Genomic DNA, 23,800 nt, shown 5'->3' with positions numbered 1-23,800 from the left:
AAAGCTAAAAAGGTAGATTGCATGAGAAATTAGGAAACTGCTCATGTGACCTCTGCTTTTCACTCTCATCCTTTCTGTGTTTCCTCCCAACATGCACACATTAGGTTACTGCTTGTAGTCTCACTGCTCTCAAAAACATGATTAACACTGTAAGAAGTTATGGTTTATATAGCCACATAGTAATATTACATGTCAATATTTCAATCCTTCTACAAATTAGTGCCGTTTAAAAGGATTCTGAGTAATTAGCTTGACAGAGAGGCCAGACATCAGTTCTAGGTTTGTGAAATACTGCAGTTGGATATTTTCTTCATATTATTATCTCTGCCTTTATAGTATCCATGTTTATCTTTATGTGGGCTGAAGAATATATTAGAAGATTATCTGGATGCATTCTTTAAAATTTGTATCCACAAAGCTGGGTGTCATAATTCCTATACTTGGGGTAAGGGGGTTTAGGACATATAATCACTTCAGTTCTGTGAGTTCAAGGCCAACTTTCAATTCCAGGTCAGCCTTGGGCAGACCGTGAGACAAGGAAACAAGTACACATTCATGCCTTTATCATGATATCATTTATCATTCCTGATTCTTGAAGTGTGTATGGTACATGACAATGAATAAATGTATATGCTTCAGTGTTTGGGTGAGAAGATAGGATAGGGAAATAACAGACAGGCTATGCACAGTGCATGGGCACTTGAACTTAATTTACAAATAGTCACCATGGTTTTGAATCAGAAGGTTTAATAAGCATGTTCTATCACACAGAGTAAAAGTTGCTACTGTTAAGGAGACTTTTAACTGAATAGAAAATGAAAAGTGAATCCTTCGTTGGGGGTAATCCTGGGAATTGAGTTGTGCTTATTTTTATTTTTGTCCTTTCAACTGTATTTCATAGACTGAGAAATGCATTACCAGCCACACTAGTAGATCTACCAACCCTTAAGTTAAAAAATTACAAAGGTTGCGATGGCATAGTCATATCTCATGGAGCCAGCAAACATCAGAAAGCTAGCACAGTGACTTGGCAAAGACCCAGCAAAGCTGAGCTGCATGATGTCTGCCATGCCACCTTTGGTTTTGATTTCCACATATTGTATGCTTGGGAGACTTTTAATATTTGTACAATTGGGGATATTGGAATGATGGAAATTTTCCTATCACTCATTTTTGCCTTCCCCCAGGAGCACTGCTTTCCCCAGGAAAATCCTGGGCATGCTACCTCTTCCTCTTTTAGTGATATTTTTATCTATTTGAAGGTCTTCCTTATACCTTAAAGGTTGTAATGTACATTTAGAAGCCAGAGATCTCCCTATGGCGGTCTTAGATATTATAACATCAACCCCTGTCCTTGCTCTGGAACAAGATAATCAAAACAAAGTAAACTTTAAAAGGTAAACATGATTTGGTGGGCTAGAAGAGTTGGCCACAGCTCACATTACAAGCCTCTTCCTTCTATACACTCAAGCAATTCCGTGGCATATACAACAACAAAGGTAGATTAGCTGAAATTACCTTAGCCCACAGAAGAACTTATATTGATGGACAAAGAATGGTGTAGAAAGATGATAAAAGAAAGAGGTGCCTCCCTTTCTTATAAAAGTTAGCTCATGCAGGACCACTGTGTGTCTTGTGATTAAGGAACAAAAGAATGACAGGATTAGACAGAAAAATTAATTCTAGAAATATATAAAATATAAAACATTGTATTATGCCAGAATTTGAATAATAACTGCAGTATCTTTGACCTAATTAGTTTTCATGGACACTCTGACCATTAAGAGTTAATAATACATTGCTCACTCAGGAAGTGGCCATCTACGCATGCTAGCATGAAGATATTTTTTCTATATAACATCCTTGAAGAGACAAGAGCTACCAACCTGAAAACTGGCTGTCATACGCCTCTAGTTCTTATAAATTGGGTTATGGGGTTAGTGAGTAAAAATTATTATAAAGGATAACTCTGTTTATCAATGATGACTAATCTTATGACCCCAGATGTGCAAGAGAAAAAATTTAAACACATGTCGAGAAACAAAAATGCTATGACCTATGTTCTAGGTCAACATGCATCTCTCCCCGTTTACCTAATTATGTAAAGATAAAGAATCATTCCGACTGCTAGTTATTCAGCCTGAAGAATCTCACCACCACCGTGGCCTGGCTTACTTCATCCCTTGCCTACTTCTTGCCCCTCTTTGAAGCCTGTTAACTACGGGGGGGTCCATTCCCAGCATCTATATATTATATATGACTAACGTCTTGAAAAACTGTTTAAAACTTCATGAACTAAATTAGAACAATAATATTGTCATTTCTAATAAATACATACATTAAATAGTGCATACATTTATTTGCATTTCCTCTAATTAATTATATGCAATTAGATGATTAAAAAAATGTAGTGTATGCCAAAATTATTAGGCATTGGCTAGTAGTGGTTATTTGAAAATATGCAGCATATTAATGTTCAATTTTTTCTCTTTTTTTCCCTTTCCCCTGCCACTGCCTACTCCATCCCCCTTTTTTGTCTACTTCATCTCCATCCCTTTAATATAGCATCAGATGAAGAAGAGCCTACTTCAGCAGGTAAGCTTTCTATACTATAAAGACTTGTTTTCCTATTTGTCAGTCTAGCAATGGAAAATCGACCTCAGTATTTGAGTATTCACCCAGCTATAGGATGAAGTTACTGTAGCCTCCACAGCATCACAAATGATGTTTAAGTCAAGGATGATGGTACACACCTCTAATTCCAGCCCTTAGGAGTCTGATAGAGGACATCATGAGTTCCACAGCAAAGTGCCCTTCTCAACAAATTCCAAGTCAACCTGAATTACATATTATGATTCTATTTTAAATGAGCAAGTGAACATACAAGAAAAAGCAAAGGCCCAACTTTTTGAAGTATACTTTGTTTGTGTTTTGACCAGAAAATTAGCTGTTTTGTTTGTATTTTCATTTTATAGGCAAGTTATACTAAGCTAGTTTGAATAATGTCTCAGAAAATTTTGTGAAAGAAGAAAATTACCTCAAATGAGCTATTACATAGGAAATTATAGCAACACCAACATTAAAGAATATGGAAACATATAAAACTATGGTACTGAAATAAATGCTTAAAAATAATGAAGGTAAAATGTCTCAGTTAAATCCCAGAAGGGAAAAAAATTATAATTTTCTGGAATATTCTCCAAGGCATTATATTGTATTGTAAATATAGCTACAACATCAGACATGATATTTAAATTTAAGGATGAAAATTATGTGGTTGACTAAGTCACCTATTTAAAATGTTTTAATTCACATATTTTTAAGATCTTCTATCTTATATCATGATTTTGTTTTCATCTAACTAATTGTGATTTTTAAGCACAGTGTAAATCCTGAAGTGACTATCACAGAGAGTGTCAATGTCTGCATTGGTAGAAGGGAATATGGGCTTCTCAACATGTTTCCAGGAATGTGAGACAGACCAAAGAGAAACACTAGGAAAAGAAAACACAGTTCCATGGACATATTGTAGATACATTGCACTTAACTGGCAATTAATAAACCACCAGAATGCTAGACAAGTAGCTTCCAGAGAATAAGGCCTGAGATGACGTCACTGAAGGCTCTGAAGAGGAACAGTCTGATGAGGTCAGCACTAGGGAGTTTTCTCCTATGGAATGGAGGAAAGAACTTATGGTTGAAGAACAAAGCAAGGAAATGGTTCCCAAAGCTAAGGTCAACTTTGGTTGATTGCATGACAGAGATGATTTTAGCTCTGTGCTTAATCTTGATTATCAATATGATTTTACTGAAAAAAAAATGCCTAGAAGATTCGTAAAACACTCCCCTGATGGAGGCTGCATCCGGGGAGGTTTCGTTCACATAGGAAAACCCTGATTGGTCAGTTCCAATAAGCTCCCAGGGAAACTGAATGGAAAAACCAAACAGAAGGGAAATGTCTCTCTTTCCTAGACATGGCATGAGCCATTCCACCATCAAGACCCACATTTATGGACAGCAACTTATGAAACCAATTGCTGTAGGACAACAGGTTTTTTATTCTGTCACCTGTATTATTTTTAATAAAATACTGATTGGCCAGTGGCCAGGCAGGAAGTATAGGCGGGGAAACAGCAAACAGGCAGGAAATAAAGGCAGGGCAATTCTGGGAAGAGGAAAGAAACAGTCTGCAGTTGTCATCCATACACAAAGGAAGCCAGGCACAAAGCAAGCACGATGTGACTGCATCAATGAAAAAAATACCAAGCCATGTGGCTAACACAGACAAGAATTATGGGTTGATATAAGTTATAAGAAATAATTAATAAAAAGCCTGAGCTACTGGGCCAATTTGTTTATAATTAATGTAGACCTCAATATATTTCTTTGGGACTAAATGGCTGCAGAACTGGGTGGGACAGAAACCTCAGTCAACATTTAATGAATAAATAGTTCTTCTCTTTAAAATATTTTTAAAAGATTTATTCATTTATTTATTATATATACAGTGTTTGGCCTACATGTATGCCTGCACAACAGAAGAGGGCACCAGATCTCACAATAGATGGTTGTGACCCACCATGTTGTTGCTTGGCATTGAACTCAGGACATCTGGAAATGCTCTTAAACTCTGAGCCATCTCTCCAGCCCCTAAAATATTTTTCTTTTAAAAATGGACTTTATCATTGTATGAAAGTCTAGTTAGCACAATGATTCTGTTGGAGCTTATGGATGAGGTGCAGTCTGTTCTATTGATCAAAGAAATTTTGCTCAGCTGCATGGCCTTATGGTTTCTACTTTTGTGTTAATCCAGGGAAGAACTGTCCTGTAAGAACAGATAAAAAAGATCAAAATAAGATGATTATGGCAAAATAATTAATATATGCTTTTTATTGATAAATTGCAATGATACATGAATGCTATATAACATAGCATACATTACAAATGTCCCCATCAGTGATTTCAGATAAACCCACAGGTTGTTTCAATTTCCCATCATTAGAATGCTCTACACGAATTTGGATGAGGAAAACTCCTTTACATTTCTCCTACCCAAGTTGGCACTGCACACTTGTTCTCATCAGGCCTGTGAAATTCACATGACTGAAGAGCAGGTTCATAGATTGTTGAGCCTCTTCTATCTAATTTATGACCTTATTTTCCTCAACTTCAAAACTTTGAAGTTGATAATAGTTTTCTTTAAGTGGGCATCCAGTTTGGATGTTCACCTTCCTAGATATGGACGGAGGGGGGAGGACCTAGGACTTACCACAGGGCAGGGAACCCTGACTGCTCTTTGGACTGGAGAGAGAGGGGGAGAGGAGTGGGGGAAGGGGAGAGGGGTGGGAGGAGGGGGAGAAGAGTGGGAGGAGGGGGAGGGAAAGGGGAGGCTGGGAGGAGGTGGAAATTTGTTTTTTTTTCTTTATTCTTCTTTTATCAATAAAAAAAAAACTTTGAAGTTGAGATGTTTCTGAACAGATGACTTTGTATTCCCAAACCATAGTTTGATTTATCTTTTATTCTTACCTTGTCCTCCACTTTCTAGACCCAGGTAATCTAATTTCTGCTGACATATCACATTTTGATATTATTATCTGTGAAGTTTGTTGTTTCCACTGCAAAATAATTTTGTGTTTGAATCATAAGGATTAATTATAATGAAGTATTAACTATCTTTAGCTGATTTATTGTTTATTTTCTTTTTAAAATATATTCTTATGAAAAAAATGAAGCCAAACATGTTTTCCCTCTTATTGTTGAATTTACTTTAGAATTATCTGAACATTATAGAGTTTATGATGTAATATATATATTTAAAATATATACATATATTTGCTTTCAACTATATATAATGGGCTCTTTTAGCAATTTCCTAATACACAGTTTAATACGATTGGCTGCTATGCTCATGCTGTATAATCCCTCTGTAGATGACCATTCTCTGAAACTGATATAGAAGCCAAGCCAGCCAATGCCCCAATAATCCCTATTCTACTAAGGGTTTATATGTATGCAAATACTTTAATTTCACATATATCTAAAATGACATGTGCAGATGTAGAACTATCGATGTTGTTTCAGATGTCAAAAACTCTTGTTAAGGGTAACTAGCACTGCACTGTATGTATTAGTATATGTGATAATTTCCTTCTCTACTTTTCTATGGATGAACACCAAGATTTTTTCCATACCTTAGCTATTATAATGTTGCAGTGAACATGGTAATTAATGTAGTTATGTCTATGAGATGATGGTTATACATTGGATATACAAGTGGAAGAGACATTTGCCTTAGTAGTTTCATTCGTTTGAGGAAATTTCACAGTGTCTCACAATAACTCCAATATTCATTCCCAGGAGAAATCAAACAGGATTCCCAGAACATTCCCCTGACAGACAGGCAAACAGACAGACAAACACACACACACACACACACACACACACACACACACACACACACAACTAAGAAGCCTATTCCAAATAAATTAAATTGAAACATAAAAATATAATGCTTGGAACACATAAAAGTCCTAGAAGTAAATTGAGCAACAGACTGGATCCTGGACCTGTGACCTGGAAATGATGGTTTGGGTATCACAATAAAACTCAGACAGCAAAAGAATTAAACAATGTGAGCACACAAAACCACAAACATTTCCTAAAGAAATCAATCATGGCCCTGAGAAAGCATCCAGTGAGCGGGATGTAAGACTTGTAACACCTGGCATGAACTTAATTTCAGAAAAAGAAACCCACACAATACAGTGACAAATCCCAAAAGAATTGGTTAAAAACTAGACAAATGTACTTCGTGGACCCCTCTGCAAATCTGGTGGAACAATGCCATGGGAAAGGAGGTAAATGTCACAGATCATGAAGGAAATATAAATCAAAATGACAATAGTTCATCACTTCAGGTGTGTTAGGGATGCTTTTATCAAAAAGCTATGAAAGTTCTTGGCAATGAGAGCTATATTATAGTTTGTAAAACCTACCCTCTACTCTATTTGTTTGTAAATTTAACTTTTCATAACTTAAACAAAACTCTGCGTATTTGACACTAGGATTCATGAGAGTGGCACTACCTGGATTCAAAAGTATACTTCTCTGAAATCAAAGATGCTCACTACTGTAACACTGACATTGTTTCCTTAAAAACCTTTAAAATATTTTTAAGCTATCAGTTTAGCTATTCAGTAAGCACACTTTATCACATATAGTTTACACCAACATATAAAAATGTATAGAAATGGTTTTACTAATAACGAAAAGTTATAGTTTTGTTCTATCAAATAAAAGATTATTAATAAAACACTGTGTACCTATACCAAAGCACAATCATTAGATATTTTTCCTCTAATTTTTGAAATATTTATTATTATCCTACAAAAATATTGCTTCCATTTATGGTGATTTTTTTAAAGCTCTGTAACATTTATTTTAGGTCTGTTTTCTATTTTCTTGTGGAGTTTAATTCTGCTTGGCTGACTTTGCTCAATTATTCTAAATCTCATACATTTCAGAAAGAAATGATATCTTACCCAACTATTTCCTAATGAGCAATAGCTGCTTCCTCATTTTGATCTTTGTACTTTATTTCCTTGGGGCCTGAGATAGAGCTCTGCATTTTTATTCTTCTTTCTCTTCTATTTGTCATGAATTTTCTATAATCCTTTGTAGAGAAATACATATTTTTCTCCATTGCCTGCAGGAACTTTACTAATTATTTTATCAAGAATGGTCTTGTTCATAAATATATTCAAAAGAGGCTTAAATATTAAAACCTAATTTATAAAATCCAAAGTTTATTGCTACAGTTTGTAAAACAAGAAAGAAGCAATTATCTCTAGATTCTAGGAGAAATGGGGAGAGATCTTAGCTTCTAAAGATTTAATTCAACTAGTCCTCCAAGGCACTAATGTAAAAGATCATAGAATGAAACTTTCCTATTGATTGTTGAGTAATAATAATGTTGAGATATTGGGAAACAATTGCAATTTTCATTCTTATTATATGTACATAGCAATTTTTCATATATTACTTGGGTAAACTTTGTGGTAAAGCAAGAAATAGCTTAGTCTCTAGAAATGTTTTATAAGTAAACCATCAAATAAATAAAATTATCTTTAAACTATAAAGATTTATACATATCTTCATCTACATATTTATAATTACATACAGCTGGGTAGGTCATGTACCATTATTTCCTCAAAATTTACAAAATTAGAACAAGCATATTAAATCTTATTTTTAAGTAAATTCTCTCAAGATAGAGTACAAACAATGCTTTATTTTCTGTGACATGTTTATGTATCTCAGAATGCTTCCATTCAAAATATTCATGTGTTGTGATATGGTGTTCAGCTATAAGAAGCAAACTCTCACACAATACATCCTAATCACAGCTTTGCCGTGTCTGCTCCTTCAATATCCATAGTACCTCACTTTCCTGGCAAAATAGAACAGGCCTTCCATGGATAGCAACCAAACTCAGCATAACAGTATGCAATAAGACCAGACACAAACCCTTCCTATCAAGTCTGGACAAGGCAGATCCAAAGGATGAAAAGAGTCCCAAGAGCAGGCAAAATAATCATAGACAGCCCTACTCATACTGATAGGAGACCCACAAAATTCCCAAGCTAAACAATGACAGCATACACACAGACGACCTAGCACAAACTGATTCCATGGTTGCTGCCTCAGTCGCTATGAGCCCTATGAGCCCTGCTTAGTTGATTATGTGGGCCATGTTATCCAGTATCCTCAACTCCTCTGGCTTTTACATTCCTTACTCCCACTGTTTTGTGGGGTTCATTGGTCTCCAATTAATATTTAGCTGTGGTGTCTCTGTATCTGCTTCTATCAGCTGCTGGAAGAACCATCTCTGATTACTCTTGGGTTAGGTACCAATTTATATGAGTATAGCAGAATATCATTAGAATTCATTGACTTTTTTTCCCAGGTGTGTTTAGTTCTATCTGAGGTCTATGGACTGTTCAGCCTCTGGTTCCTGGCCATTTCTGGCTTGAGCTCCCTCTTGTGCTGTGAGTCTCAAGTTGGACTCATCATTGATTGGTCACTCCTAAAAGCTCTGAAACAACATTACCCTAGCACATCTTGCAGGCAGGATAGGTAGTGTCCTATCTGTAGCTGTGTTGGTATCCCAGTTCCAATATTGGATGCAATGTCTGTTTACAGAAGATGGCCATTCAGCCTCCAAACTTCCATTGCTGGAAGTGCTCACTAGAATCATCCTCATAGGTTCCGTGATTGGTGCGTCAGTCTCTGTGAGCCCTAGGTTTATATATCCCACCCAATTCTAGTCATCTCTCCCCCACCATCCTTCCCTCCTCAACCTGATCCCTCATGTTTCCATCCACACCAAACCCCAATCAACCAACAAAATCAATAGATCTATTTCATTCCTCCACATAAAATACTTTTTAAATAGTTAATAAGGAAAAATGAACATGTGATTTTCTAAATCTCTCTTTTCTTAGTTCAATCTGTATCTAAACCTATACTTATATTTCAAATGTTATGAAGGAAATTAAAGAATATATTGTGACTACTATTGAGAAAGTTATATTGGATTGATATTTCAGTCTTTTCCCTATTTCTAAATATGGCATGAAAAATAAAATAGTCAATTTTCGAACAATGTGTCATTAAGTGTGCATATGTGTGCATGAATATAGAAGAAAAGAAATTCTTTAACAGCTAAGTGGTTTTGTTGAGTCGCTGAATGAAAAATAGATGGCTCAATAATGACGCTAAATACTTACTTTGTCTTTCCCTCTTAAGTTCACTTCAGGCTTCTGCATTATAAATACATATATTTACATAGAACATGAATATTAATCTTAAAATCTGTTTACATCCTGGTAGTATCTATTGAGACCCTATGCACCCTTAGCTATGTCCATTGGAGGAAAAGAAATGATATAGTAAATCTCTTCACTCTTACTTTTTATGAAAAATATTTGTTTTTGTAAAATGTATTCTGATGATACTCACATTCACACACCTCTCAGATCATCACCATACCCCCACCCACTTGTTCACACACACACACACTCCTCCCAGATTGTCACTATACCCCAACCACCTGTTCACACACACACTCCTCCCAGATTGTCACCATACCCTACCCACCTGTTCACACCCACACTTCTCCCGGATCATCACCATACCCTACCCACCTGTTCACACCCACGCTTCTCCCGGATCATCACCATACCCCACCCACCTGTTCACACACACACCCCCCTCCTACCTGTTCACACCCACACTCCTCCCAGATCATCGCCATACCCCACCCACTTGTTCACACCCACACTTCTCCCAGATCATCACCATACCCACCCACCTGTTCATCTCTATGCCCTTGAATATATTCATAACTGCTCTTTTGCATTCTTTGTCTTGTGTGTAGCTATTCTGTATTTCTCAAGGTCAAGTGTAATATGGGTTGTTAGATTCTGGAGGAAGCGTATTGTCTTGGCATTTTTGTGTTTGGGGGTTTGAGTTTAGGAATCTGGAATTTTGATGATTTAGTTGAGGTCTGTTTTTGTCTTTGTTGGTTTGGTGTTCTGTTTCTTGGTTACTCTCTGGATCCTAGGCAAGTGTGGGGGCTGTGGGGTCTCTGGTAGGGAACACTTCTCCAGGTCAGTAGCTGGCAGAAAGAAACAGAAATGGAAAGACTGATAGGGCCTGCAGGAAAGAACTAAATAAATTGGTTACACACTAAGAGACAAAGTTCCAAGGAAGTTGAGGTGTTAGGGAAAGATGGCTTCTTCAAGTAGGCTGCAGAAGGACAGAGAGGATGTCTGGAGAGAAAGGGATGGACTGATTAAGGAGACCATGCGTCTTTAACAAGAGATTGGGTCTTCAGTGAAGTAAGCTGGTGTGGGAAATGGGACTCCCACAAGCAGACTGCTACAAAGCTGAGCATGAAACTGGAGAGATCAGATGGAAGACAAGAAGGATATTGAAATCGCTTCACTGAGACCTAGCCTGGCTTAGAAACTAGGAGGCCCTGGTAAAAAATGTTGCTGTGCATATCCTGCCGACAAAAGGAATGGAGTTGGTCTCTAAGCGAAGGGTGAGAGATTCTGGAGGAAAGGGCTAAGTCAGGTCCACAGCAAGATATGAAGTCTCCAGGGAATAATGATTTTCCTTGCCTTAAAATGGATATCCCATAATACTCTCATTGGGAAGATTTAATCCCTTCCGATGTTTCTGAGTAAGTTGGTCATCCTCTCTTCCTCTAGGAAAATCAGGTGATGAAATCTTTCCCTGAGAATTGTAAGCTCTGTACCAGAGGAGGTGTTTGTCCTGAACCAGAATTAGGTTGCTCCTTTAAAACAGAAAAGGGAATGCGTAGGTCAGTGATGGCTAAAGTCAAGCCAAAGTGCCAAAGTCACTGTGGTGGTTTGAATGAGAGGTCCCATAGGCTCAGAAGTTTAAATACTTAGTCCCCCATTGGTGCAACTGTTTGGGAAGAATTACGTGATGTGGCCTTGTTAAAAGGGATGTGTCATGGAAAGCTAAGGTTTCAAAGGCCTTAATCATTACTAGACAGTTGTATGATCTCCGTCATATTCTTCAGTCTGGTGGGTAGAAACTGAAGCCAGTGAAGCCCACCTTAAAGCAAGGCCACTCAGGGACCTCCTGTGTGGTTCTCAAGAGTAAGCAAATAGTCATCTTGAAACTGGGTGGAGCATAGAAAATGCCCAGCAGGTTTTAGATTAGGACTATGTCAAGGGGATTTTCATATGTCACATCATTCTTCACGCTGAAATAAAGGGCACCTTCTTATGTTCTTCAACAGTTCACTCCTCCAGGCTTTCATGGATTTATACCTTGTGTTTCAAATGTCAATGTTGATTTGAATCTCGGTAAACCTTACGCATTAGTTATTTTTGTATCAGCTGACATAACCAAAAATGCATTGGATTTTTTTCCAGTTAGTCGTTACTGAAATGCCACCTGCTATAGCTATAATGTTTACATAGTAAGTACTTCATAGATTTTTGTGGTTTGATTAAGTCAATGACAAATTAAGTCAGACTGATTTTATGCAGTTTTAAAAAGCATTGCTTATTCAAGAAACCAGTTTCCTTTTCATGGGAACTTAGAGGTTTGCAAAAAAGATGATAGATACATTTCCTTGATGAAAATACAAAGGAAATAATAACATGATTATTGCTTGATACAAATTTTAAACATGCTTTAAATTGCTATTTAAACTCTTTAACCGAATAAAAGGGCCATTATATTGATCTCTATTTTTTGCTTTTGTTGCAGCAGAATATGCTTTTTGTCAGTATTCTTTCGGTTAACAATACTAATAATGTGGCCATTGTTAATATTTGCTAGCAGGAAATCAAGGCACTGAAACATGACAACAACCAGCAGGTTTCTGATGCTGGGAGCTGATAGAGAGGATTGCATCAGGAAACAGAGACAGTTCAAAGATGAGCCCTGCCATGCAGAGCCTCCTCAGGAGATTTTATATCCAGTTGATTTCTGGAATTAGAGGTCCAGGAGGATAAAGAAAGAGAAGCTTCATTGATGAGGGGTGATAGCTACAATTACCTGTGAATGTAAGGATAAGACTGATGATGTAGCTAGGAATTATAATGGCCTGGTAAAGTCATGGTAACAGATTCTCTTCTAAGATCCATGAGTTCACTTCCCACAAATCTGACTTTAGTACCTGAAATAATGAATCCTCCATGTGTGGGCCTGAAGTCTGATTGGACAGTCATAGGTTACCTCCAACATGTGAGTGCCCCTAAGTGAACCATTATGAATATTTTGTCATGCTAGGCATTGCTATGATTAGCAGATATCAGAGCTGGGTAGGACTATTAACTGCTTTCCCACTTTTGGAAGCTTGTACGGTATTTTCTGGTACCATGGAGGCCAAAATGAAGGAAAAAGGAAGGCTATAAGGTTTGGTTCAGCTTGAAAACTCAGAGTCCTATGCCTTAAGGATGTGGTGTCTTCAGCAATACGAGTATACCATCAATCCATGAGAAGCAATGAAGGGTAACAGATACAATCTGTATTATTTTGGGAGTCTCTTAAACTACCCTAAGCAATAATTCTGAAGGATATTTCCCCTACCTACTATTGGGATTTTTGTTAGTCTGTGGTTCTTGTGGAGCCACATTGTCAGCAATGTTGGCATAACTCCCTTTAAGATTTTAGATAGATAGATTAAAAAGATTTTATATATATATATGATATATATATCATATATATGATAAATAGATGATAGATAGGTTTTATATATTATATTATTATATATCATAAATATAATCTTAAGCAAATATTATACTTACAAAGTATATATACTTACATATATGTATATATATATATATATATATATATATATATATATATATATATATACATGTATATGCATCCACTTACCAGGAAGTTAAGATAGATGGAGGAGGGGGAAGTGACAAATACCCCAACTGTTTGATAAAATCTCAAGGAATCTTATTCTTTTAACTATATTCTCAAAAACATTTTTTGAAAAAAGAAAGAAAAATGTATCAGTTCAAACAAGGTCTTCTCATACTGGAATTCATCAAGATTTAATGATATCTTCCACAATTACTCAAAATTATACATCTCTATCAAATAAAAGTGTCTATTAATTTAACGTAGAGATGTTTAAACATCATTGTTTCTAAGTTTGCACAAAGGCTCTTCATAAAGAATGAACAGTAATTTCTCAGGAATAAAAAAATAAGAAATAAGACTTCAGCATTTATTAGTCAAGGATTTTTGTCTTATTTTGATTATCATTCTTAGATATTGTGATACTGGCCTTAGAATGAAGCCCTCAAGTCTCCTTTAGTGCTTAAGTTAATGACAGAATGTATTGGAGTAATTGTGGAAATTCTCGTACTAGAAAAATAAAACTGAAGTGAACGGCATATTTTAACATTCTGTGTTGTGTATTTTGTTAGTACAGAAACCACTGAAATGTCTGAGTCATGTTTAGTTTCTAAAAACCTGTCACCATCCCTAGTTTGCTGTTCTCTTACCAGAATGTTCAAGCAAGCTGTCATACTTGGGAGATATCTAGGAATATATAGATCTGTAGAACAAAGAGATTAGCATATTATTAATCAAATGTAATTCGCATAATCTTCAGTTTCTTTTGGTTTGTATCACCAATGAATGCTGTCTTCTTTCTGGATGCTTGCTTAAATGGAGGTGGCAACGAGACGAAACTGTTGATGAATGTTTAATTTTGTATATATTTGAATAATTCGTGGATCACTAAATATGGTTCTTTAAGGTATTCTTTCAAGTGAACTAGTAAAACTCTGTGCTTGTTTTCTATTGTGCTTGTTTTGCTGTTGTTTTCATTTATTTACTTTACATCTCTACTGCAGCCTTCCTTTTCTCCATCCTTCCCACCCAGTCCCTCTCCCCCTTTCTCCCTCTTACACCCTCCAATCTCCTTCTCCCACTTCTCCATGCAGGAATGGGCAGGTCTCCTATGAGTATCAATAAGACATGGCATGTCAAGTTGAAGTAAAACAGAGCTTCTTCCTTATATCAAAGCTGAGCAAGGAAACCCAGCATGAGAAGTAGGGTCTGAAAAGTTACTAAAAATGTTGGAGAAGTAGCCTGTTCCCACTGTTAGGAGTCACATAAGAGGACCAAACTACCGAGCTGTAATATATGCAGAGGGCCTAGGTCAGTCTCATACTGCCTCCCTGGTTGTCAGTTCAGTCCTTGTGAGCCCCTACGAGCCCAGGTTAGTTCATTGTGTGAGCCTTCCCATGGTGTGCTTGACCTCTCTGCCTTCTACAATCTTCCTCTGCAAGATTCCTGAACTCCACCTAATGTTTCGTTGTGGTGTCTGCATCTGCATTCATCAGTTGCTGGATGGTGCCTCTCTGTTGAGAATTGGGCCAGGCGCCATTCTTATCACGGGTTAAGGCCGGTTCAGGCTACTTATGTACTATTGCTAGGAGTCTAAAGTGGGGTCCACCCCATAGACACCTGGGAGATTACCTTGAGCCAGGCTTCCACCTGACTTCAAAATGTTCCCCAGTAGTTCCCCTCAGCATTCTCTCCCTCAGTGCCTACCTTACCTGATGGATCATTTTACCTTCTCATTCTACCCTTAGTCCACTCACAAAATCTCTTCTATTTCCTTTTCCCAGGGAGATCTGGGTGTCCCTCCATGAACTTCCCTTGTTACCTAGTCTCTCTATGTCTGTGAATTGTATAGCATAGTTGTCCTTTGTTTTCAGCTAATATCCACTTATGAGTGAGTACATACCATGATTTTCTTTTCTTTATCTGGGTTACCTCACTCAGGATGATTTTTTTTTCTTTTTCCATTCATATGCCATCAAATTTCCCAGTGTCCTTGGTTTTAACAGCTGAGTAACACTTCATTGTGCAAATGTACCACATTTTCTTTATTCATTTCTTGATAGAGGGACACCTAGGTTGCTTCCAGGTTCTGGCTCTTACAAATAAAGCTACTATGAACATACTTGAGCATGTGTCCTTTTGGTATGATTGAGCATCCTTTGCACATCTGCCCAACATTGGTATAGCTGGGTCTTGTAGTAGGTTGAGTCCCAGGCACTGCCACACTGACTTCTAAAGTGGCTGCATGAATATGCAATTCCATCAGCAATTTTGTATTGTTCTCCTTGCTCCACATCCTCTCCAGCATGATCTGTCACTTGTGTTTTTGATTTTAGCCATTTTGACATGTGTAAGATAGAATCTCAGAGTTGTTTTGATTTGCATTTCCCTGTTTTCTAAGATGTTGGACATCTCCTTTTCTTGACCATTTAAGATTCATTTGTTGAGAATTCTATTTAGATCTGTACTCCATTTTTTAATGGATTTGTTTGGTTTGTTGATATCTAGTTGTTTGGGTTCTTTATATATTTTGGAAATCAACCCTGTCACATATGGGGTTGGGGAAAAATCTTTTCCCATTCTGTAGGCTGCCATTTTGTACTATTGATGATGTCCTTTGCTTTACAGAAGCTTCAATTTCATGAGACCCCATTTCTTTCCAATGTCGATGCCTGTGCAGTGCCTGGTTTTAATGCACCTTCATAACTCTATTTCCCCACAAGAGGCAGAACAACCTCCTCTACTGTATTTTCTAGATGCCCTGCACATTGTGGCTAGAAAAGTTTAATTCATTTTTGGCTGTTACAGAATGTTATAAATCTGCAGGGAAAAAAAAATACCATTTACACTCATCTCTTGTCCTGCATTTCTTGTCTGTTTGTAACACAGTGATTTCTCATTTTCCAATCCTGAACTTATGCATCTGTTAGAAATGCTTTCTACAAAAGGTGACTATGGTTAGCATGACTGCAATAGGGATTTATTTTCTTTGAAATCACAGATTTGCTTCCTGCTTTTTACATAAAGTGCTTCTTTGAATAGGAAAGAAGGAGTAAATTAGGGGTGTTTAATAAATGATATTTATTTTTATTCTATGTGAATTGGTATTTTATCTGCATGTATGTCTGTGTGAGGGTGCTGGGTCCACTGGAACTAGAGTTATGAGCCACCATGTGGGTGTTGGGATTTCCACTCAGGACTTCTGGAAGGGCAGTCAGTGTTCTTCTGAGTGATCTCTCCAGCCCTTGGAAATAAGAGTTTGAAGGAGGCAATTACTTATATTAACCAAAGTACTAGAGTGTCTTCGTATATGAAATGTAAATAGAACGTTTCCTTTATATAGATTGGGGACACATTCAAGATCAAGACTCATCCCTCCATTTCATTCCCAGAAGTGCAAATGGCGGCATGAAAACCAATGTCTCCTTCATGAGTAGGCAATTGTCCATAGTACATAACCTACTTCAGAGTACCTTCTTGCAGGGACATACTCTAACCATTGTGAAAATTATAATTAGTAGGCCTTCCCAATTTCTTATGCATTTTGAGCATGTATAGATATATACATTTTTTGAAACTGTTAAAAAATTTAATTAGTCCTATTTAGAAAGGTGTGTTACAGAAGCTACTGGTAGATATCTGAAATCCTGATTACTACCAATTAACCTATGCTATGTTAATCTTTTATATATGTACATACAAATTTAATGCATTTTTACATTTATTAAATATAATGTGATCATAAATTTTGCAGTTTGAAGTGACATGGCAAAACTAGCACTATTTTGCCTTTTGATGACTTCATCAAAAGATTTGCTATTTCTGCATTTGTTACCATTACCAGCATACATTTTCTCCTTATTGTCCAGAGCCTTTGCCTTTTCATGTGGAACATTTTATAATATTTTACTTATTGTGCCTACGTTTCCAACATTTTACACTTTAGTAATATTATAACTTGCAACAAAGCACAAGGATCCTGAAATTACTGATCTTATAAGGAATATGGTCACTTTGTGGGTGGAATGTATCATGTAGACACAGTGGTTGGAAGCATGATTCAAATTCAGGCTGGAAGGAACAAACAAGAGCAAAATTTTATGAGTCTATTCAGATTGCCACATGGTTATAAATCAGTGTATTCCTTTTTACCATTTTGCACCTACATTTTGAACTAGTCTGCTGAAGGTAACTGACACCAGAGAAACATGACTGTGCTCAAGTAGGAAGACTGTGCTAGAACAGATCTCAGTTTGAGCAATGCTTGCTCAGGGGGCACAGTGCCCATGACTTGATTCCCATCGTCCTGTAGAGCCAAGGATAACGGTGAAGAATTGAAATCTCAGAATTTGGGAGGTGATGTTAAGATGATTAGAACTTTAGAGTCAGTTCTCAGGTACATATCAAATTTGAGGCCAGGCTGGCACATATGAGATTAACTCTAAAATGACAGAGAAAAAGACTTACTCTCATGGTTATTGAGCTGAGAATTCTGAACTCAAGATGTCAGCAAGGCCAAGGACCCACTGTGCCACAGACTCTGGAGTCTTTTTGTCATATTTCTTATTTGTGATAGGAGTTGGCATTCTTTCCTGTCACTGATTGAAGCCACATTACTACTGTGTTGGCCGTCACCTCTGCATTGACATCGTGTCTTTTCTGATGTCTCTATCAGAAGAATACTTGTCTTTCAATTTGGGACTCCTATGGGGGACCAAGACTGACATCATCTTTAGATCCTTAAGCAGTACATCTCTGTATGGAATATTTTTAAGTAAACAAACGTTCACATGGCACTATGCCTTGAATATAGGTGTAACACAAGTTTTTTGTTTTAGCAACATTCAGCTTGCTAAAATAGTAGCTTAGCTTTATTAATGTATACTAGTGAGTTAGGCTGATAATTTTTGTGTCTTTTACTTTTATGTAATCAAGTATGTGGAGGTATAAAAATATTTATAAGAATGGGTGGGACTCTATATCTCTTACAGATTTTCTGCATGAAAATTGATACTGAAGCACAATGATGAAATTAATGCCTCCTGGATAACATAGCAATCTGTGGACTATAATTACTGTGAATAAAGCCCAACACAATACCACAATAATGGAAATTTAAATCAGTATCAGACTCTGTGTGTGCATGTGTGTGTTTTCTTTTGAAACTCAATCATACAGTTCTTGCATGTGAAGTTTGTAGATGACAATGTTCTGTCACAATGCTGAAAGGTTGGAAATGCTGGGAGGAAGAATCAATCGATATCACCCATGATCTCCAAATAAGTAAAAAGAAACTATTTAATATGTAGAAGTAAAAATCCAAAGTAATAGATAAAGTCTCCAGATATCTCCAATGCCTCACCCAAATGAAATTCAGTAGCAGAGGGATTAACCATTACTTCATTGACTTTATACAAGTGGGTTTGTGTAAGAAGCTGGATAACAGCTATAATAAGGTTTATATAACTAAAAACATGAGGCTTAAAAACACATAAGGATTGGAAAAGATATTGTAATAATATCTTAAGTATTCATAGGATCTCTCTCTCTTTCACTTTCCATAAATGAAGTTGACCTTCACAAATTGGGTACTTCATAATTATATAATTTTATCTCTACTTTTTATTATATTTGCTCTTTAACTCCATACAGAGATTCAAATTAGATAACACTAAGAAAATTCTTATTTTAAATAAAGTGACAAATATCAAAAAGCATAGATATAAACTTTACATTCTATTTTAATATTGTCACTTGCAGATAAAAATCAGCTCAATATATTTACCATTTTTGAATGGAAAGCAAATGTTTGACATGATAAAAGCATATAGTTCCTTGTCTAAGTTCATTTTAGCAATTAGAAGGCAAAGTTTAATCTTACTATAATGCATTTATCTTTTAAACTATCCCAATCCTATTTTGCTTTCATGACAATTTTAACATGCAGATCCTGTGATTAAGCCAATGTATTTTTTACACGTTGAAATTTTCTTTTAAAGTGGCTGACAATAAAATATAAATTATAACGTGCTTAGACACAAGTCCAAACTCCCAGATTCAGATAACAAGAGCTGAGTGTTTCAGTGTGGTGGGGATATGACCCCTGGGAAATCACCATGTGGAGGAACTTGAGAGATAGAGCAGAAAATACCAATCGATGACTGTGAAAAATGTGTCAAGAAAACATCTTAATGGAATTTTTTCCACTTTATTTACCAGCGAACAGGATAACCAATAAGTACATGTATCTCTATCGCTGAGTGTTAAAGCCCTGCCAATTCTCGACCCTATGATTGATAGAAGCCCTACTGTTCACCATCTGTTATTAAGGAGCCACGTTCTCAAGCAGACATAGTTTCTTTATATAATTTTTAATATTATAGGCATTATACATCGCATATCACTTTTATGAAAGACATGGAGGCTTTGGAAATAACATCTGCTTCATTTTTTTCTTGCTTTTTATCATGCTTCTGACATCTTCATTGTTTATGGAACGTTTCCAGTTTACACACGGAGCATTTGGAGGCTGACTAATACTGATATCAAAAACAAAATGTGATGTGGATAGGTTTGAACACATATGCACGCAAAATGTGATGTGGATAGGTTTGAACACATATGCACACAAAATGTGATGTGGACAGGTTTGAACACATATGCACACAAAATGTGATGTGGATAGGTTTGAACACATATGCACACAAAATGTGATGTGGATAGGTTTGAACACATATGCACACTTTGCAAAAAAGTTTAACTTCAACATCTAAACCTTCTTACAGAACCTCTGAATTTAAAAATTATACAAAAGTAACAATTTTCCTTTAACACATGAAGCCATTTTTTGATAGTTTATGTTGGGCCATTTGACTTATACTTTTAAATAGCCACAGCAGAAAAGAGAATCTTAAGATTTGGTGGATGAGTAATATGTTACTTCAAAGACGTGAAGGCAATTCTTTGAAGGAAACTGATATGTAGTTATGAAGGGCCTTCAGAATTTCCAAGTTAATTGATTTAATTAAGTAACTGAAGCAAATTAAGAAAGGGCAGCTTGTATGTAAATCCAAAGATGGAAAATAGTTAGATAATGTCTAGCCCTGATGGTTCAGTGGAGATCTATGGACATTTCAAAACAGTATCAAGGAAGTTGTAAGATATTTAATTAAATGAAAAATAGAATAAATATCAATGATCAGATTGTAAAACTTCAATTTTATTTTACCTTATATTCTGATGATAATTAAAGAAAAATATCAGTACCAAGTTTAATTAAATTAGGCAATGCAAAATATTAAGATATAAATGCAACAATTTTTATGTACTCTAAGTTTCAAAGGATTTTCAATGGGCATATGGATTATATAAAAGGGAATTTGACTAGCCAAACTATATGAATTTCTAATTTCTACTTGAGAAAAAGAAGCAATTACTTTACAATTACTTTGTACTAGCAGCAAGACAATGGGAACAGATACGGGGCGGAGAGGCATACCTTGACAAGGATTAGGTAGGTCTGCATACCCCTTTGCTTTCTCTTTAAACCTAAACCTCATGTCAGAACACTGAAAACGAATTGTGGGACAGGGGATTCCTAGATCTGGATCCCTCTGTTTGTCTTATGGTGGCCACATGGATTCAATATCCTTACTCTTTTTTTAAAACTTAAGAAGCAAAATAATAACTTTGTAATCCAGTAATTTGGGTAATATGCATGATGATGATCATCACATTGATTTGTTCAGTTATTGTGCAAGGTGAAATGGTCCATATACTAGTTTTCCCAGTATAAAACTAATGCAAGCCTGCATTTTGATTGGTAGTAATGTATTTCAATAAGAGTGTTCATCTGTAGCAGAGAGAACTTTCTTGATGGGGGGGATGAAGACTACAATTATCTGTAGAATGAGGACAAATTCTTAGAATGTAGTTAGGGATTATGTTGGATACGTGAAATGGTGATTATAGGCTCTCAAAGATCCATGACTTTGCTAGCCTTGGGAAGTTGTCCAGGGTTCCAATATTTACAGCTTATTTTCAAAAAAATTAATTTAAATATATTTATATAAAATTATTTATAATTTTGTAATATATATACAATTACAAGTAAAGAACTCTCTGACATGTAATTCAAAGTTGTTTTTTAATGACAAAATCAATTTATTTGAGAGTTGTTAGTCATTTTTAAGGAAATGTCAAAAGCAAATGTTGAAAGAATGTATAGATAAGCTCCCTTCAAACTTAAAATTTTTCCTTCTTCAGACATAGCATATATAAAATACACATTTATTTATTTCATATAAAATTAATAATATTTTGTTTCCTTGGAGAAACTTTTGTAAAACTCATATGTCTAGAAAAGGGATAATACCTTGTCCTAAGTATGTTAACTGTCACTTCTGACCATTTTGTTAAAGATTCTATCATAGTTAACTATATAACCTTTAAATTAAGTTATTTAAGTAAATTATAACTTGAGATTTCAGTAAAGACTACTTTAAATATTCATCTAATTCAGAATTCCTCATGAATTTCATTAAATATTATGCCCAACAGGAACATGTGCTGTTGGCACATCAAAACCAGCACTATGATTCCAATGCCATTTGGAAGCAAAGTTGAATTAATTCACATGTAAGACTTAATTATGTTAAGGGGTTCATTCAACACCTGTTGGGTCATCTTTGTTACAAATTTTTTATTTGAAGATATAAAAATCTTTCCAGTGGTAGTATCTACTTAATTCCCTCGGCTTTTAGTTTAGGCAAACATGGTGTACAATACTCATAACACAGACCATTATTGAGGATTGTTCTGTCTTATATTATGCAGAGTACAAAGATATGAAATACTGATTCTTTTTCTGATTTTGCTTTTCTCAAGTTACCAGTTAGATGCAAAATTCTAGCATTTTGAAGATAGTATATCTCATTAGTTTCATTGCAAGATACAGTTCGACCATGAACTCTTGACATTTTCCTTGTTTAGTGAAAGTGCACTCTATCACTTGGTTACAATAATATATGTACCCATTTTACTGTTCTTTCTAACTACACATTTATTTTCTCTTTGCCCTCTTCCCTGTGATGCCTCTTGGGTTTGCATTAGTTGTGTTGTGGATCATGTTCGCAAATCCAGGAACCAAAGACCTTTGGTGTCTCTAGTCTTTCACTGAAATGTAAATTTGTAGTGACCCCTGGAGAGTCAGTATGGAAAAACCACAGGTATGGCCAGCTCGCATGTATGGGAAAATATTTCCCGTCTTATCTGCTTTTCTAGTGCTGTAACTTGCAGTCAACCAGTACATGTCTCTTACATTTTCTTTCTTCCTCTGTATGTACACCACACCCAATTTCTGTGTTGTACATAAAACACTTAAATGACATTTTTTTTATCCTTTAAATTTTATTTTATTTTTTTTATTTTGAGGTTGATATCTTTGTTTGATTTTTTTAATTTATTTATTTATTAAGGATTTCTGCCTCCTCCCTGCCACCGCCTCCCATTTCCCTCCCCCTCCCCCGATCAAGTCACCCTCATCTGCTCAAAAAGCAATCAGGGTTCCCTGACCTGTGGGAAGCCCAAGGACCGCCCACCTCTATCCAGGTCTCCTAAGGTGACATTTAATTCCCACTTCTTACTACATGTTGCTTTGTACTCGCATTAGGTTTTGGTCTCAAATGCTGTCAAGTCTATGGCTAATAAATGTCCCTAGCGGTACAATTCTAAAACTATCTTTGCAGAAAGTTTGTTTTTAAGTATTAGGAAGTAATAGAGTGTATTTATCTTAATACATTCTTAAGATTGTCATCTCTTTTGTCATGCTTATAGTTATGAGTGGTGATCTTTTCAACTGTCAGCACTGTGACAATAGCCACCAAGTCAGAATGCTATAGTCAGTTTTTAAAAAAGTTAAACCAAACAGTGTCTTCTTTATTACATGTGTCATACTTTCCAGTTTGGTGTCTTTAATGAATATGCTTTGTTCTTTGTAGTCTAAAAAAAAGTAATAAAAAGACTACTCCAGATTCACACTACCCCCTCCTTTAGTTAGTTAAGTTGATCTTAACTGCATGACTGAAGTACAATTAGACCCAAGTTGTTAAAAATAGAAGAGTTTTTAGAATACCCACCCAGTATGAGGCACTAGACAGTCTCTGCTGACTGTAGACACCTAGAGATTTCAATTAGACTACATCTCACCAGTAGCCTCTGCTGTCAGAAAGCAGTTGTAGAAAGCATCCCTAATTGCCTATTTCTTCTTACCACGTCTGCCAGAAATCACACATATTATTTCTCACTTTTTAAGTGGAGAAACTCCTACTGCAAATTCAAATGACAAGTCCAAGACTTTACTCCATATTAGAACTTGCTA

At 36.0% G+C, this 23,800-nt stretch overlaps 1 protein-coding gene across 1 annotated transcript in view; it reads left to right on the top strand.

The window, feature by feature from the left end:
• Edil3 (EGF like repeats and discoidin domains 3) overlaps positions 1-23,800 on the top strand; it is a 440,770-nt gene that overhangs the window by 154,939 nt on the left and 262,031 nt on the right. The window contains exon 3 of the mRNA XM_075976362.1: positions 2,566-2,595. Within this exon, the coding sequence (XP_075832477.1) occupies positions 2,566-2,595 (30 nt within the window). The remainder of the gene's footprint in view (positions 1-2,565; positions 2,596-23,800) is intronic.

The sequence above is a fragment of the Microtus pennsylvanicus genome, chromosome 6 (genome assembly GCF_037038515.1).
Source record: "Microtus pennsylvanicus isolate mMicPen1 chromosome 6, mMicPen1.hap1, whole genome shotgun sequence".
Lineage (NCBI taxonomy): Eukaryota > Metazoa > Chordata > Mammalia > Rodentia > Cricetidae > Microtus > Microtus pennsylvanicus.
The sequence above is the reverse complement of the archived record's forward strand: the minus strand, read 5'-3'. Positions and strand labels throughout refer to the sequence as shown.